The 13,178-nt window shown below is 52.2% G+C and overlaps 1 protein-coding gene across 3 annotated transcripts; it reads left to right on the top strand.

Annotated features, from left to right (window-relative positions):
- Positions 1-1,570: 1,570 nt before the first annotated feature.
- PAQR5 (progestin and adipoQ receptor family member 5) lies at positions 1,571-11,580 on the top strand. Of its 3 annotated transcripts, XM_062583545.1 has the most exons (8): positions 1,571-1,675; positions 2,159-2,286; positions 2,374-2,447; positions 2,681-2,886; positions 3,478-3,604; positions 8,034-8,130; positions 8,844-8,985; positions 9,552-11,580. In XM_062583545.1, exons 4-8 carry the CDS (start codon positions 2,820-2,822, stop codon positions 9,797-9,799), a joined length of 681 nt encoding a protein of 226 aa, XP_062439529.1. In that variant the 5' UTR covers positions 1,571-1,675; positions 2,159-2,286; positions 2,374-2,447; positions 2,681-2,819; the 3' UTR covers positions 9,800-11,580. The 3 variants fall into 3 exon arrangements, with proteins under 3 accessions (XP_062439529.1, XP_062439528.1, XP_062439527.1); XM_062583544.1 differs by lacking the exon at positions 2,374-2,447 and having other exon boundaries at positions 2,798-2,886; XM_062583543.1 differs by lacking the exon at positions 2,374-2,447.
- The last annotated feature ends 1,598 nt before the right edge of the window (positions 11,581-13,178 follow it).

Below are 13,178 nucleotides of genomic sequence, written 5' to 3'. Positions count from 1 at the left end.
CGGGTCCGCGGTGCTCTCTGGCGCTCGGAGCTGCACAGAGGAGTCTGCGAGTTAATATTTTTTCCTGCTTCCTTAAAGCCTCGCTGAGCTCCGGGCGGAACGTAGTCACACGTGCTTTGGTGTTTCCGGGTTTGCTTGCTTTGGGTTTTTTTTCCCCGTTTCGCTGAAGCACGACCCAGCGTTTCGCCTTGCTCCGAGCCCCGGCGAGCAGCGGGCCGGGCGGACGCCGGCGCGGCCGGGCGCCGGCCCGAGGGGCGCTGGGGCGGAGGGGCCGCGCTGCACGGGGCGGCCGGGGGCTCGCGCCGCCCCGGCGCGGGCAGGGCTGAGCGCGAGCGGGAGTCGCGGCGGCAGGGACGTCGCTTCGACAGCGGCGGTGAGGTGGGTTTTCCGCGGCGCCGCGTGGCTGCAGTAACCTTTCCCTCCCGGGGCGTCTACGAGCCGAGGTGTTTTAAAAGCAGAAAGAGGCAGGACCGGCGCGCGGCCGCCCCCGGAGCAGGACAGCTCAACGGGCCGGATCTGGCAAAGCGCTCCGGCACGTGCTGGAGATGCCCTGATTTTGGAAAGCTTTAGACATGCACGCGTGCTGGAAATTGCCTGCTCGTCCCGGCGCTGGAGCAACTAATAGCTGCTGTGATAAATAACGACGCTGCTCCGCACGTGCCTGCCGGAGCGGCTCGGCACCGCGTCCTGTGCTGCCAGCTCGGGGGACGGTTACTCCACGGAGCCCCAGCTTGGAGGTTTAACCGGCCTCTCCGCTGCACCGCCATGAGCAAGCCGTAAAAGTCAATAATTAACAGCTCGACTCTGCTCCTTCTGCAGAAAGGCACCGCCGGGCTCCGGCTCCGGCCGCGACGCCGGCGCGGCAGAGGCGAGCGGCAGGCGCCGGAGCCCCCGCACGGCCCCTTCGCCCCCGCCGGCGCGGGGGGAATTAATTTCGCTCGCCCTCGCCGGCGCTCGGAGCGGGCGGGCCCTGCGATGGGGAAGGAGGCCGCCCTCCGCGCCGGCCGCTCCGTCCTCCCGGGGGGGTGCAGCGAGCGGGGCGAGACCCGGCTCTCCCGCCCGCCGGAGCAAGCGGGGCCGGGGCGGCTGCCCGGGTTGAGCGCGCCCCGCTGCCGAAGGCGCTCCCGGCTCCGCTCTGCGCCGGCTTTATCGCTTTCTTTCGCCTCGTTAATTTTTCTCCTCCGGGTTAAAACGGCCTCGCGGGGCCGCGGTGGCGGCGGATAACCTGCCGGCCGGCGCGGGACGGCTGCCAAGCAGGCGCGAACGGGTCACTCCGGAGGAGCCTGGCCCCCGGGGCAGGGTGCGAAGCTGTGCGACGGCTGAGGCTCCCAAAACACCGCGCCGCGTTGTAATATCTCGTTTTGCTGGCACGCGGGTGACGGGATGCTTGTTTTAGCGAGTTTATTTATATGAGGAATAACTTTGCGATCGTTTATTTATAGCTGATCGCTCCCGGCCCGGCTCCTGGCGCAAACTCCTTCCTTTCACCTTCGCTTTGCAGATAAGAGGGAGGCAGCGCGGCGCCCCGAGGCGCGCGGCGGAGATGCGGCCGGGCGGCGCGTGAGCCGCGGCGGCGGCCGAGCCGCGAGGCGCCCTGCGGAGCCGCAGCGCCGGCGGCCGCGCGATGCTGAGCCTCAAGCTGCCCCGGCTGCTCAGCAGCAGCCAGGTGCCCCAGGTGAGTGCGGAGCTGCCCGGCGCCGGCCCTGTCCCGAGCGCCCGGAGAGAGCGTCCTAACGCGACTCTCAGGCTTCCGGCTAGGGCGAGGGGCTCTGAGAGCGGGGATGAGCTTTGCGGTGGTCTGCTCTGCCTGTAACGTGCCAAGGTTTAAAAAGGGAGGTGGAAATACCTCGGACTTTGTTCTTGTTTGCTTTTCGTCAAAAGCAAGCTTGAAAGGAATGTTTTCATGCTACCAAGAAAAGTTTCTTATTTAGCTAACCAAACGCCCCGAATGTGTCACGGGAGAAGGTTCTTCCGCAGCAGGTTCCTGCACCCCGAAGCGCGTGTCCTTCTCCTCTCCTTGGGAGCTGCTTACCCTTCTCCGATGATTTGCAGCTGGTGCCTCTTGCGGGACTGGGCGGCTGGCCCGCCGCACGCAGTCCCGGGCACGACGCCAGGGCCAAAGCTTGCCGGGCAGCTCTTTCCCCTCCTGTCTTTGCAGGGGTACCAGGAGCTGGGAATCCTGTTTGGGTATCGCCACCCGAGGAGCTCTGCAACGGACTGTCTGCTCAGCGTCTTCCAGATGACCAACGAAACCCTCAATATCTGGACGCACTTTGTGCCTACCTGGTACAGAACCTATTTTGCCTTTTTAATCTAATATTGTGCATTTGAGAGGTTGCAAATCCGCAGGGGTACACGGCTGGGTTTTTGCAGAGGGTCTTTGCAAAGGCAGGAGGAGAAGGGTTTGGTTTCTGGCGAATCCGTCTGGCAGCACCAACGGCAAAGAGGTACAAGCAAAAGATAAGTAAGAATTTATGCAGCACGAGCTGAAGCATTGACTCTTCAGACAATTTACGGGATTAATGAGGCTGCAATCCAGCCCTCGTTTGCAGCCGTCGAAAAATAAAGTAGCTCTCAAAGGATGGGGGGCTCGGCGCGGCGCGGCCGGCCGGGGGCTGCCGCGGGGAGGCGGCCGGCCGGCAGCCCGGCGGGGTGTCGCGAGCGCGCCCGTGCCTTGCAGGTACTTCTTGTGGCACCTGCTGGGCTCGCTGCACCCGCGCGACGGCCAGGCGGGCGCCCGGGCCTGGCCCTTCCTCGCCTACCTGCTCTCCTGCTGCCTCTACCCCTTCGCCTCCAGCTGCGCCCACACCTTCAGCACCATGTCCAGCCGGGCCCGGCACATCTGCTACTTCTTCGACTACGCCGCCCTCGGCACGTACAGCTTAGGTAAGGACGCGCGAAGGGCGCCCGGGTGAAACGGTGCCGCGCGGGCTGCTGCCCGCCGCCGGACCTGGAGCTGGCGGACGCGCCGCAGCCCCCGGCCGTCCAGCCGCCCCGGCCCCCGGCGAGCGGCTCCGGCCCCGAGCGGCCCCGGGCGGCCGAGCCGCGCCGCAGCCCCCGGCCGTCCAGCCGCCCCGGCCCCGGCGAGCGGCTCCGGCCCCGGGCGGCCCCGGGCGGCCGAGCCGCGCCGCAGCCCCCGGCCGTCCAGCCGCCCCGGCCCCCGGTGAGCGGCTCCGGCCCCGGGCGGCCGAGCCGCGCCGCAGCCCCCGGCCGTCCAGCCGCCCCGGCCCCGGCGAGCGGCTCCGGCCCCGGGCGGCCCCGGGCGGCCGAGCCGCGCCGCAGCCCCCGGCCGTCCAGCCGCCCCGGCCCCGGCGAGCGGCTCCGGCCCCGAGCGGCTCCCGTCCCTGACCTGTCTGCCGGAGCAGCCCCGGGAGAAACGGACTCACGTTGAGACCGTGGAGGCCGCGGCCGTGCCCGCGAGGCTGCCGAGGATGCCAACAGCGGCTGTGACTAACCGCGGCCCTTCCTCACCTCCAGGCTCTGCGCTGGCGTATTCAGCGTACATTTTCCCCAAAGAATGGGTCAACGGCACTTTCCACTGTTGTTATGTTCCCGTCGCTGTGTTTAACGCTGTTGTTAGCATCAGCCTCTCCTGCTATTCCAGGTATAGTTACCTTTTGCTTTATCTGCTGTCACTGATAAAGTATAATCATTAATTATTGCCACTAATAAAATTTCATAACTGCAGACTGTTTTGTAACAGTTTGTGCCTTATGGGCAGGAAGGGGAGGAAGAGGATGTTTTAGTTTGAGAAACGTGCTGCACGCTGATACTAGGATAGCCTGACAAACAAAACTGCAAAGCAGTTGGAGAAGTTTTAATTTTGGAAAATTCAAAAGGTAATTTTGTATCGAGTGGCTGTGGGGAAGACGGTCGCCTCAAGCGCCTTGTTCCGTCCGTAGTGTTTCTAATACCCCGTAAAGACTGCAGGCTCCTATGCCGCAAACATTTAAGCATGTGCTCAATTTTAACTGCAAAAAGTACTTACCAGCCTAAGCTCTATGTGCGTGTGTGTGTTACAGATCTGCAGAGGAGAAACCCTAATATTCCCACAGCTGATTGCATTATTTTTAAAGCATAAATAGCATGATGTGTGGCGTTGTGTTCCCAAATGGAATTAGCCTGTTGGTTTTGAATAACTCTCTTAAAAATGTCTAAAGTACTTAGCTGCTTTCTAGCTATATGTTCTTTGCCAGAACTCTAGCAGGATTTTTTTTTTTAATCTAATTCATGGTGGATACTTTCTCCAAGGCTGTATCTGCCGTTAGGGTATCACGCAGTTTGCTCTGCAGAAAACGCGACGTCTGTGCTCTGAAGGTGGGTGACCAGTTTGGCGCTCTTCGGTCCTTTCGTTTCGGGCTCTTCGCCCGGCTCCGCGCTGGGGGCCCCATCGCCCCCGCCGCCCCGGCCCGGGGGCGCTTCTGCCCCGGTGCCGTCGCCAGCACCTCGCTGTGTTTCGACTGCTGCCGCCTCGACAGCGAGAAATGAGCTCAGCAGCGACAGCCCCCGAAACAAAGCTCCTCGGCCGGTTTCGCCGCAGGAGACCGGCTGCTCAGGGCGAGATGCGGTTGAGCGTCGGCGTTTTACAGAGAGGGAGGGTACAAAGCTCTTGATATTTTTTGATGGATCCTGAAATTTTGGCTTATTCTAGTATCTGTTGAAAATGAAGAGATTTACTTGTCTTTTGGACTGAGGATTACTGACCGGAGTAGAGTCCCCGGGGCAGAAGATCTGGACCCATCGTTAGTATTACTGTATGGGGTTGCAGCATCCAGGATCGCTCCTAGATCGTCTTTGCAAATGATGCCAGTAAGGATTTGGCATTTTTTCCTTATACTCCTCATTTCTTTTTCCTTCTTTCTCCCTCTTACTTTTGTCTTCTGCGTCGCTCTGTTGTCTTGCTAGATGGGCTAGCAAGCGAGGCTCCCTGACCGTGCGTCAGCCCTAGTACTCACTGCCTGAAGACAGCACTTGAGCCATTTCACTGGCTTGCGATCAGTTCAGGATTAACTGGGAACCTTCTAAATTCTTGATCTGCCTATCTAAATGTCAGCGTTTCTGCTACACAACTGTATGTGCAGTTATGTGAAAAAAAACACGTAACTACGCGGCTATCCCTGCGAGAGAGAGCAACAATCGCTTTGTTTCTGCATTTCTCGTTGCAAAGCGCGCAGGCGGCAAACCCACCGAGCGTCACCTTAGAAAAGCCGACAGAAGGTCCCCGGGTGAGCAGAAGTGCCCAGCGCAGGGCCCCGCGCTGCCCCGTCCCCCCGCGCGGGGCGTCCCGCCGGGCAGACCCGCCCCGTCCAGCCCCCGGCCCGCGCCGCGCTCGGTGGGATTGCGCTTCGGTGCTGTTGAAGATACAGCTACTCGCTTTCGGCGGGGCACCTGAAGCACATGCAAAGGCTTTTGCTAAGCCTACTGCACCAAATTTTTTCAACTTCTCAGGAAAAATTTCCAATCCTGTATAGCTGGTTAATTAGGAGTTATTCCATCAGAAGGTTTTTTTTTTCTTTTTTTGTGTGTTTTACATGCTTTGCCCTAGGAAGATCGAATTGCCAGGCAGGGAAGCGTATGCAGATAGATGTAAATAAGCGTGTTTATCTTTTCTGCTGTGCTATGTAGCCCTGCAGCGTTGTTGCGGAGGGCGTCTGACCGTGTTCCCCACCCGCAGGATGAGCAGTTGAACAAAGATGTTCTTTCATGCTTGAGAATTTGGCAACTCCCTGCGGACTTCTACCTGAAAGTAGAAAAACCTGTATGAGCTTTTCACGGCGAGAGCAGAGCATGCTTGAACTCTGTGAAGTCTCACGCAGTCCCCTGTGAATAGGGCACTGTCCCAGGGGTTGCTGTGTGCCTGGCCATAGGCCCACGCTACAATATTGTGGCAAAATTTTGGAAACAGAAGTGTTCAGGTTAGATTTGCACTTGGCCGTGGGAGTGGGAAGATGCAAGGCAAGGGTTAGCACAGCACCACGTAGCAACGGCTGAGCGATCTGCGCGCAGAAGTGGGGTGCAGCACCTGGCAGGGGACACCACAGTAGGGACATACAGTAGAAATACCAGATTTCTACTGTGGGAATACTGTAGAAAGACAGGAAAAAATGCAGAAGGAGGCACATTCACCGTCACCGTGGTGTTTCACAGCAAGGTCTCCTGAAAGAGCTGATGGAAAGGGCCAAACTGAGCAGGAACAAGGTGAAGCTCCTTAGGCAGGTGTAACTCTTGAGCATAACTTCTCTTTGTGTTTTCAACACGTATTTGGTGTTATCTCATTAGTGGAGCCCTTCTGCTTTGCAAGCAGATCTGTTGTAATTCTGTTCAAGTTCGGTTAATCTCCTTGTTTCCTCGCTGGGCTGAAAAACTATTAAGCTCGGTCTTGTTCTGCCTCACCCCGAAGAGGAGATGTCAAAGGGAGAGGTCTTTGGTTTGCTCTCTGCTTCACTCCGGCCCTGGAGTCCCGTGCGGTGAGCCCGGAGGTGGGGTGGGGTGGGGTCCTCCCAGCTGGACCGACCGCCCAGCCGGACGCTGCGCTTCTGGCCGGCGCGCGGGAGAAAGCACCCGGCTCCTCTGCGGCAGCTCGGCCGTCCGCGTCGGGGGAAACACAAACTACTGCTCCCCACCCAGACATACACTTTCCTCCTCGTACGCGGTATCGTTAGAGCCAATGGGCTTGGTGTCGTTACACTGGTGACGTCATGAAAAGGTAACTCGTCAAACTAATTTATTTTTTGATTTTAGTGTCTGTCTCCCTGCATTCTCTACACTGGCAACTGCAGAGTCTTGGCAGGCTGTAAAAGAGAAGTATGCGGGGACATTTCTTGCATTTTGAACACAAGCTGCAATACAGCTTAATTAACAAACATTGACAATTGCAGCCTGCATGTTGTATTCCCTACCAAGCCTTCTAAAGGAACGCAGATGTACTCTCCTTGGGATTGCTGCGCTCAGAAAGCTTGAATTCGAAACTATGAGAGTAAAAACTCAGTGAAAAACAACTGCAGGGGCAGCAGCTGTTTAAAGACTAGCTCTGCTCCCAGCTGCTGGTATGTAATCGTTAATGAGCAATGGTACAAAAAAGCAAAATCAGCCATGCCAAGATGGAGTAAAAAAGACTGCACATTTTCAAAGCTGCTTTTAGTATCTGATTTCCTTCTGGGCTGTGTTTTTTTTTTTTTTTTTTTTTTTTTTTTTTTTTTTTTAATAAGGATAAGAGCATCGTGAACTGAGCCATAAATCAGGTGTGATTCACTAACCAGGGAAATAGCTAGAGGGCCCTCGCTGCGCCGGCACATCCGCCCTGGGGCAGGGAGGACGGCGGAGGGAGCAGCGCAGACCTGGCTGCTGGGTCGGTCCGGGGGTGGACGGCGTCGCGCCCGCGAGACGGCGTCGTGCTTGGGCACGGCTCGCGGGTGTGCGGCAGGAAAGGGCACCCGCGGGGCTCGGAGGCGTCGCACAGAGCTGGCCTGGAGGGGAAGGGGCAGGGGCTATGGAGGCAGATTTGATTTAAAAGCAGTCGGCAAACTGGAAAGCAAAGGGGTGGGAGAAGGATGTGAGGGAGGCGGAGGAAATAGGAGAAGAGGTAAAGAGAGAGCAAAGAGCAGCATGCTGTTGGATTAAATGGGGGCGTTTTCAGCACAGCTTGCGGTCAAATTTGCTCTGGCTGAGTCCTGGGGGGCTCCTCGGGGCGGCTCTATTCCCACGCCTGCACGGCTGGCGGAGAAGGTGCTTTGCCCAGATTCAGCGTGAGGCTCTTCTGCAGGTAATACGAAGAGGGGTGCCCCTCTCACCCTGCCTCCCCACCTCGGGATTCGGCCAGGAAAGGATCAGCCGCCTGAACTGGCAGCTTTAATATTGTCAGGATACAGCGCTGTACCGGCTGAAATTCGTGGATCTCCGTGGGAAAGAGTATGCCCAGTCTGCATGTTGCAAGGCACAGCCCAGAAAACTGATGAAAAACAGAATCCAACACTTCAATCAGCCTCCTCAGCCATGCCTCTGTAACGTGAAATACTTTCTCTGTCTTCATCCAGGTTTCTGGAGGTGGAGCGGCCCCGGCTCAGCAAAGCTTCCCGCACCCTGGCCTTTGCGTACCCATACCTGTTTGATAGCATTCCTCTCTTCTACAGGGTATGCCTTGAAGAGCCAGTATTCACAGCACCAAGACATTCGCTTCCTGCAGGGTTGGAAATATCAGCTGCTTAATCTCAGTCTGAAAAATACTTTGGAAAATATATCCACTTTTATTTTTTTAATAGAAAACTAACTCCAGCAGGAAAAGAGATTTGGTTATTTTTTCCTGTGCCTATTGATACACAGATTGTTCTCACTTCAAAGCAGGGCATTCAGACCTTGCTGGAAACTTGCTGTCTTTGGAAGCTGTGCTTCGTTCCTAAACATGAGCTGGGTGGGAATTTTCCTGTGGTGAGATCTAAGGACAAGAGGTTGAAGTCTGAGATTTGCATAAAACAGAGGCAACAGCTCTTGCTCTCGTAGCGAGTCGTGGGTCCTGCAAGCAGAGCTCCAGCTCCCGCCTGCCGCTGCCAGCCTCCCACGTGCCCTGTTCCTAGACGAGGAGCAGTCAGAGGTGATGGAGGCGCTCAGGAGATTGCATGCTCCTTCAGAAACCAGCCTCGGGGAAAGCCTTGACACATGCAGGGCCTGCCAAGCCCCATCCTCGTCCCGGAGCCAAGCGGGGCTGGCGCAGGCCGTGGAGGGCTGGGCTGGGACTCCCGTAGGCCCTAAGGTGACCCTTGGAGCACAGAGGCTGGAAGATACCTTTGGTTGTTCCCTCTCTCTCCGTTGCATGGTTCCCTCACGCGGCCATTTCTTTACTTCTGCAGTTCTACCTGTGTGCGGTGGAGAGCTGCACAGAGGCCGTGATCGTGGTCCACTACAAACACACAGCGCTTGCCTTCCTCACGTGCTTCGTTTTTGCTAGCCATCTGCCAGAGAGACTTGCACCAGGACACTTTGACTACATTGGTAAGTGCCCAAAGGGTGAGTTTGCGTTATTTTCACACTGTTTTCAGGGAGGAAGAACACTAATGCCGGAGTGATTCTCCAAGGTTATAATCCAGTCCCTGCTGGCAATTCGAGGTGCAGTTTTACATACAAGACACAGTAGTTCTGCCTAAGTAAAGCAGAAACAGCTCCTGAAACCTGTTGTACCAAAAATGTCTCACAGGGCATTTTGTGATCAAAAAGCACTAATTTCTCATGCAAAAGACATCACATTTATCACACTGACACTTCAGAGTGCCACATCAGGGCACTGCAAGAGCAGTCACCAAGGAGAGACTGGATTAGAGTCCTTCTCCTGACAACACCAAGGGTTTTCCTTGGTCTCTCATCGCAGCCGTGCAGAAGCGCAGCTCTGCTCACCTGCCACGTGCCAGGTTGCAGCAAAGCGCTGCCTGTCTCTCCTGTCAATTGTAACTGGCTGAGGTTCAACGTGTTTTGGAAAGGAGGATCTAGCGGCACAACAATAAATGACACAATTTAATGAAACCCAGGGCATTTTGCACTGAATGCTTTTGATTTTGTTGCAGGGCACAGCCACCAGGTTTTCCACGTGTGCGGGATCATTGGCACGCACTTCCAGATGGAAGCCATCAGGATGGATATGACTGAGCGCCACGACTGGCTCCTGGCCACTTCGACGCTTCCCTCGGCCCTTCAGACTCTCGGTCTGATGGGCATCTGCATAGCTATTTCCCTGGCTGTCATTGGGCTCTGCTCAGTGTCTCTTAGCTTCATGCCTGAGCCTTTGCAGACAGAGAAGTTGCATGGGCATTAGGCTTCGGTTTTAGATACTATTTATATGGCTTCATGGGAGAGAAACTAAACCATGTGTCTATGGTATGAATGAAGATGAATTTATTCACGTACACCCTTTAAGAAAAGGTTTATTTAAAATTTCTCAAGAATGAAATATTTTTATATTGCACTTTTCTTTACATAGCTTTAAAGATTGAAACAGATTCTGAAATGCTTTTAATCAAGTTGATAGTTTACCACAAAAAATGTTTATAATAATCTTAGATTTTTATGTAAAAGGGAGATAAATGCTATTATTTTCCAAAGCAATAGGCATTCATCGGTTCTGCCTTATGGAAGAATTGGTGATCATCGGATGACATGAATGTGCTTGTTATTAATTTAGACTGGAAGCAAAAACTCAGCTGTATGGAAATCAATGTGAATTGTTTTACTGACTTCAGTGCAGACAGGGCTGGCGAGTCCTGACGGGTGAGCTCCGAGGAGGCTGCTCTGCAGCCAGCTCTTGCAATGCTTTTCCAGGTTTCCTCTGAAAGATTCTGCTTTCATTGAGGGTGTGAGCCCCAGCTTGCTAAGGCAGGGGCACACTTCTGTGGCGTGGAGCAATTTTAGATCCATTCCCTGCATCACTTGACATCAGCTAGCTGGATCATTAGCCAGGATGTAACAGTGTGATGCTAGTCAGGTCAGCGGATCTGGCTCCTTTGCAAAAGAGTATGAGAAAGAGCTCTCCTAAGGGGCCCCCTAACTAACGTTTTAACCTGAACAGCAGTATCATCTAGAAGATTAAAAACTCAAATATTTGTCTTCCACAGCCTTACATTAAACCAAAGTGCCTAACAGATATGTTACTGAGAGAGACTAGAGCTTGCCTATGTTTCAAATTTCACTGAATTTGTTTGTGTAGCCTTGACTTTGAGGATGCCTGCAATGAGATTGTCACACTGGACTTACCTAATAACACGTAGTAGGCACATCAACATATAATGCAAAAATTACTGCTGTGGAATGTTATCAAGCTTCTTGATAATCATACAGGTGTATAATTTGTTTTCTATATAATTACCTCTACTAAGGTATAATAGATGCACTTTTGAGTGACAATACAACAGCTCTTTAAATATATTACAGGACAAACAACTCTTTTGAAAACAAGCTTTCTTTTGAAAGCTGACCAAGATTTGTATAAATCTTTGTAAGCACTGGAACATAATTATTTATTCAACAGTTTTATTTCATTAAAAGGGAAAACTAATATAACTATGGCACTGATATATGCTAACCTGATTTGGATGATTTATAAGAATATTGTCTGTGAAAACAACTGCTTCTAAGATAAGTGCTAATACTTGCAAATTATTTGCCTTGTGTACATGTGTAACTGGAAAGGAATTTGTCTTTTGTGTGCAAGAAATGATTTAAGATTTTCTAAAATTTACATTAATTTATTATAATTTTTATTGGTAGTTTAACTTTTGAATATGGGAAGTCCTTTTGTCTTCTCCATTTGCAACATCTATTAAATATGTCATTATTTTTAGGAAAACTACACTAAAACATACAGCACTATTTTATACACTGCTACAATCCGTACAGATCCTGCAATGCTATGCATTGAACTTTTTCTAATAGATACCTTACAGACTAAATGACTGAATGTTGTTTGATCTTGAAGCACCATAAGTAAGCCAGATTTCTTTTTCAGTTGGAGCTATGCCTTCCAAAAGCTATTTTATGTACTAAGTTTTATGCACATATAAAGAAATAAAACCTCTGTGTCAAACTGTTACATGTAAATAATGCAAGATATTTGTTTGTTTGAACATGTTGTTTCATTGTATCCGTGCCCTTTCCTCTAACCCAGGAAGACCATCTCAACAGGGCCCTTATGCAGATTATAATCTGGTCATCTCATCCCAATCCAAAGCAAATTACAGATAAAACTATTAACTTTACGATCAAATCTAGAAAAGTATCATTATTCTGTTCTTCAGCCAGTGGGATTTGACTGCACTGGTGAACTAGGCAGGTACGGCAGGAACGTGAGAAGGGTCAAACCAGGTAGGTGTGCAAAGGACAAGGTGCAACTCTCCCAGGGTAAAGTTTTGCATGGAATTTTGTCTGGAATCCCTGTCTGGGTCTTGCTGCTTCCATTTCTAGATCTGGAGCCTCTTTGCTATGTAACACAACATGATCTCTTAAATTTAGCATTAATTTATCTTGAACTAAAGTCTTCTATACCAACCACTGTAATTCCATAGTAGCCTAAATAGGCTGCATCATACTCATAGGCCACTGATCTAACTTCTACATCTCAGGTAAAAGTTACTGGAAGTTGTGACTTTCCTATACGGTAGGGCAGTTGGCTGATTCTTTGGTTTTACCAGGACACAAAGGTTCCTTTGGATTAAGGTAAATCATGAATCTGAATGTTTCTGAATAACTCCTAATCCAAAAGATGCATGTCTTTTTTCCAAAACAGTATAATGCACAAAATAGATTCAAGTAATTTGCAATCAGGGTATAAGTGTATTTGCAGAGGGAATTGGGAACATCTTCGGGAATACCTCTCCGTGTGAGGTAGTACAGAGCCTGTAGCACCGGTGAGGATAAAGGCGTGGATGTGGACCTGCTGCCTGGGAATGCGCTCTCGGGATGCTGAGATGACCATGCGTGGTGGGGGAGTTATTTCTTCCCTAGCGACTGAGGTTATGTTGCTCCCTTTACTTGCTGAGGTTTACGATCTGTACAGCTGATTAGAATCCTGGCTCCTGCTGTTAGATCAGGTAACTAGTACAGAGCTATTTTGGCCTTTTTTCCATCTCCAGAGAGATAGGAGCTTGTGCCTAACTGAAAACAAATACATACTCGGTTACAGACCTTCTAACTGCCTTGCATGTCTTTATCACCTTGGCATTTGACATTCCATTGGGGCTGTATCTTCAATCTATTGGAAATGGCAGCGGGTACATGAATTGTTAGCTTGTTCGTTAAGCAACCTTTCTCTCTGTGATCAGTTTAAATTGTGCTCTCATCCATGATGCATGTATCATTTCCCAGACAGAAGTAAATATACTGGTTTAAACTTACAAAGTCCTAAACAGTCTGGGATCTACAAGAAGCAGTACAAAGCAGTACCATGAGACACTGCAACAGCAGTCAGCAGGAGTGAGAGCTAAGTTTTTGTTATGAGTCAGGAGCGCAGCCTCAGGCACCTTTCTCTGTTAGTTCCCAGGGCTTTTGCAATTTAGTTTGCTTTTGAGGGTAACAACCCCATCTCATCTGTTTTTACAGTACTGTGTAAGACCCATCTTGCCTTGTGAGGCACACTGTGATGGTAAAAATGCACTTTGGGCTCTGGTTCTACTTCTGTGTAGGTTTAATTTTGCTTGTGCTGT

The sequence above is a fragment of the Rhea pennata genome, chromosome 10, assembly GCF_028389875.1.
Source record: "Rhea pennata isolate bPtePen1 chromosome 10, bPtePen1.pri, whole genome shotgun sequence".
NCBI classification, from domain to species: Eukaryota; Metazoa; Chordata; class Aves; order Rheiformes; family Rheidae; genus Rhea; species Rhea pennata.
The sequence above is the reverse complement of the archived record's forward strand: the minus strand, read 5'-3'. Positions and strand labels throughout refer to the sequence as shown.

Excerpts from the sequence above, each read along its gene's own strand:
- PAQR5 (XM_062583543.1), top strand. The coding sequence starts at position 1,625 with ATGCTGAGCCTCAAGCTGCCCCGGCTGCTCAGCAGCAGCCAGGTGCCC. Across the intron at positions 3,605-8,033 it reads AGCCTCTCCTGCTATTCCAG|GTTTCTGGAGGTGGAGCGGC; the intron begins GTATAGTTACCT and ends GTCTTCATCCAG. Across the intron at positions 8,986-9,551 it reads AGGACACTTTGACTACATTG|GGCACAGCCACCAGGTTTTC; the intron begins GTAAGTGCCCAA and ends ATTTTGTTGCAG.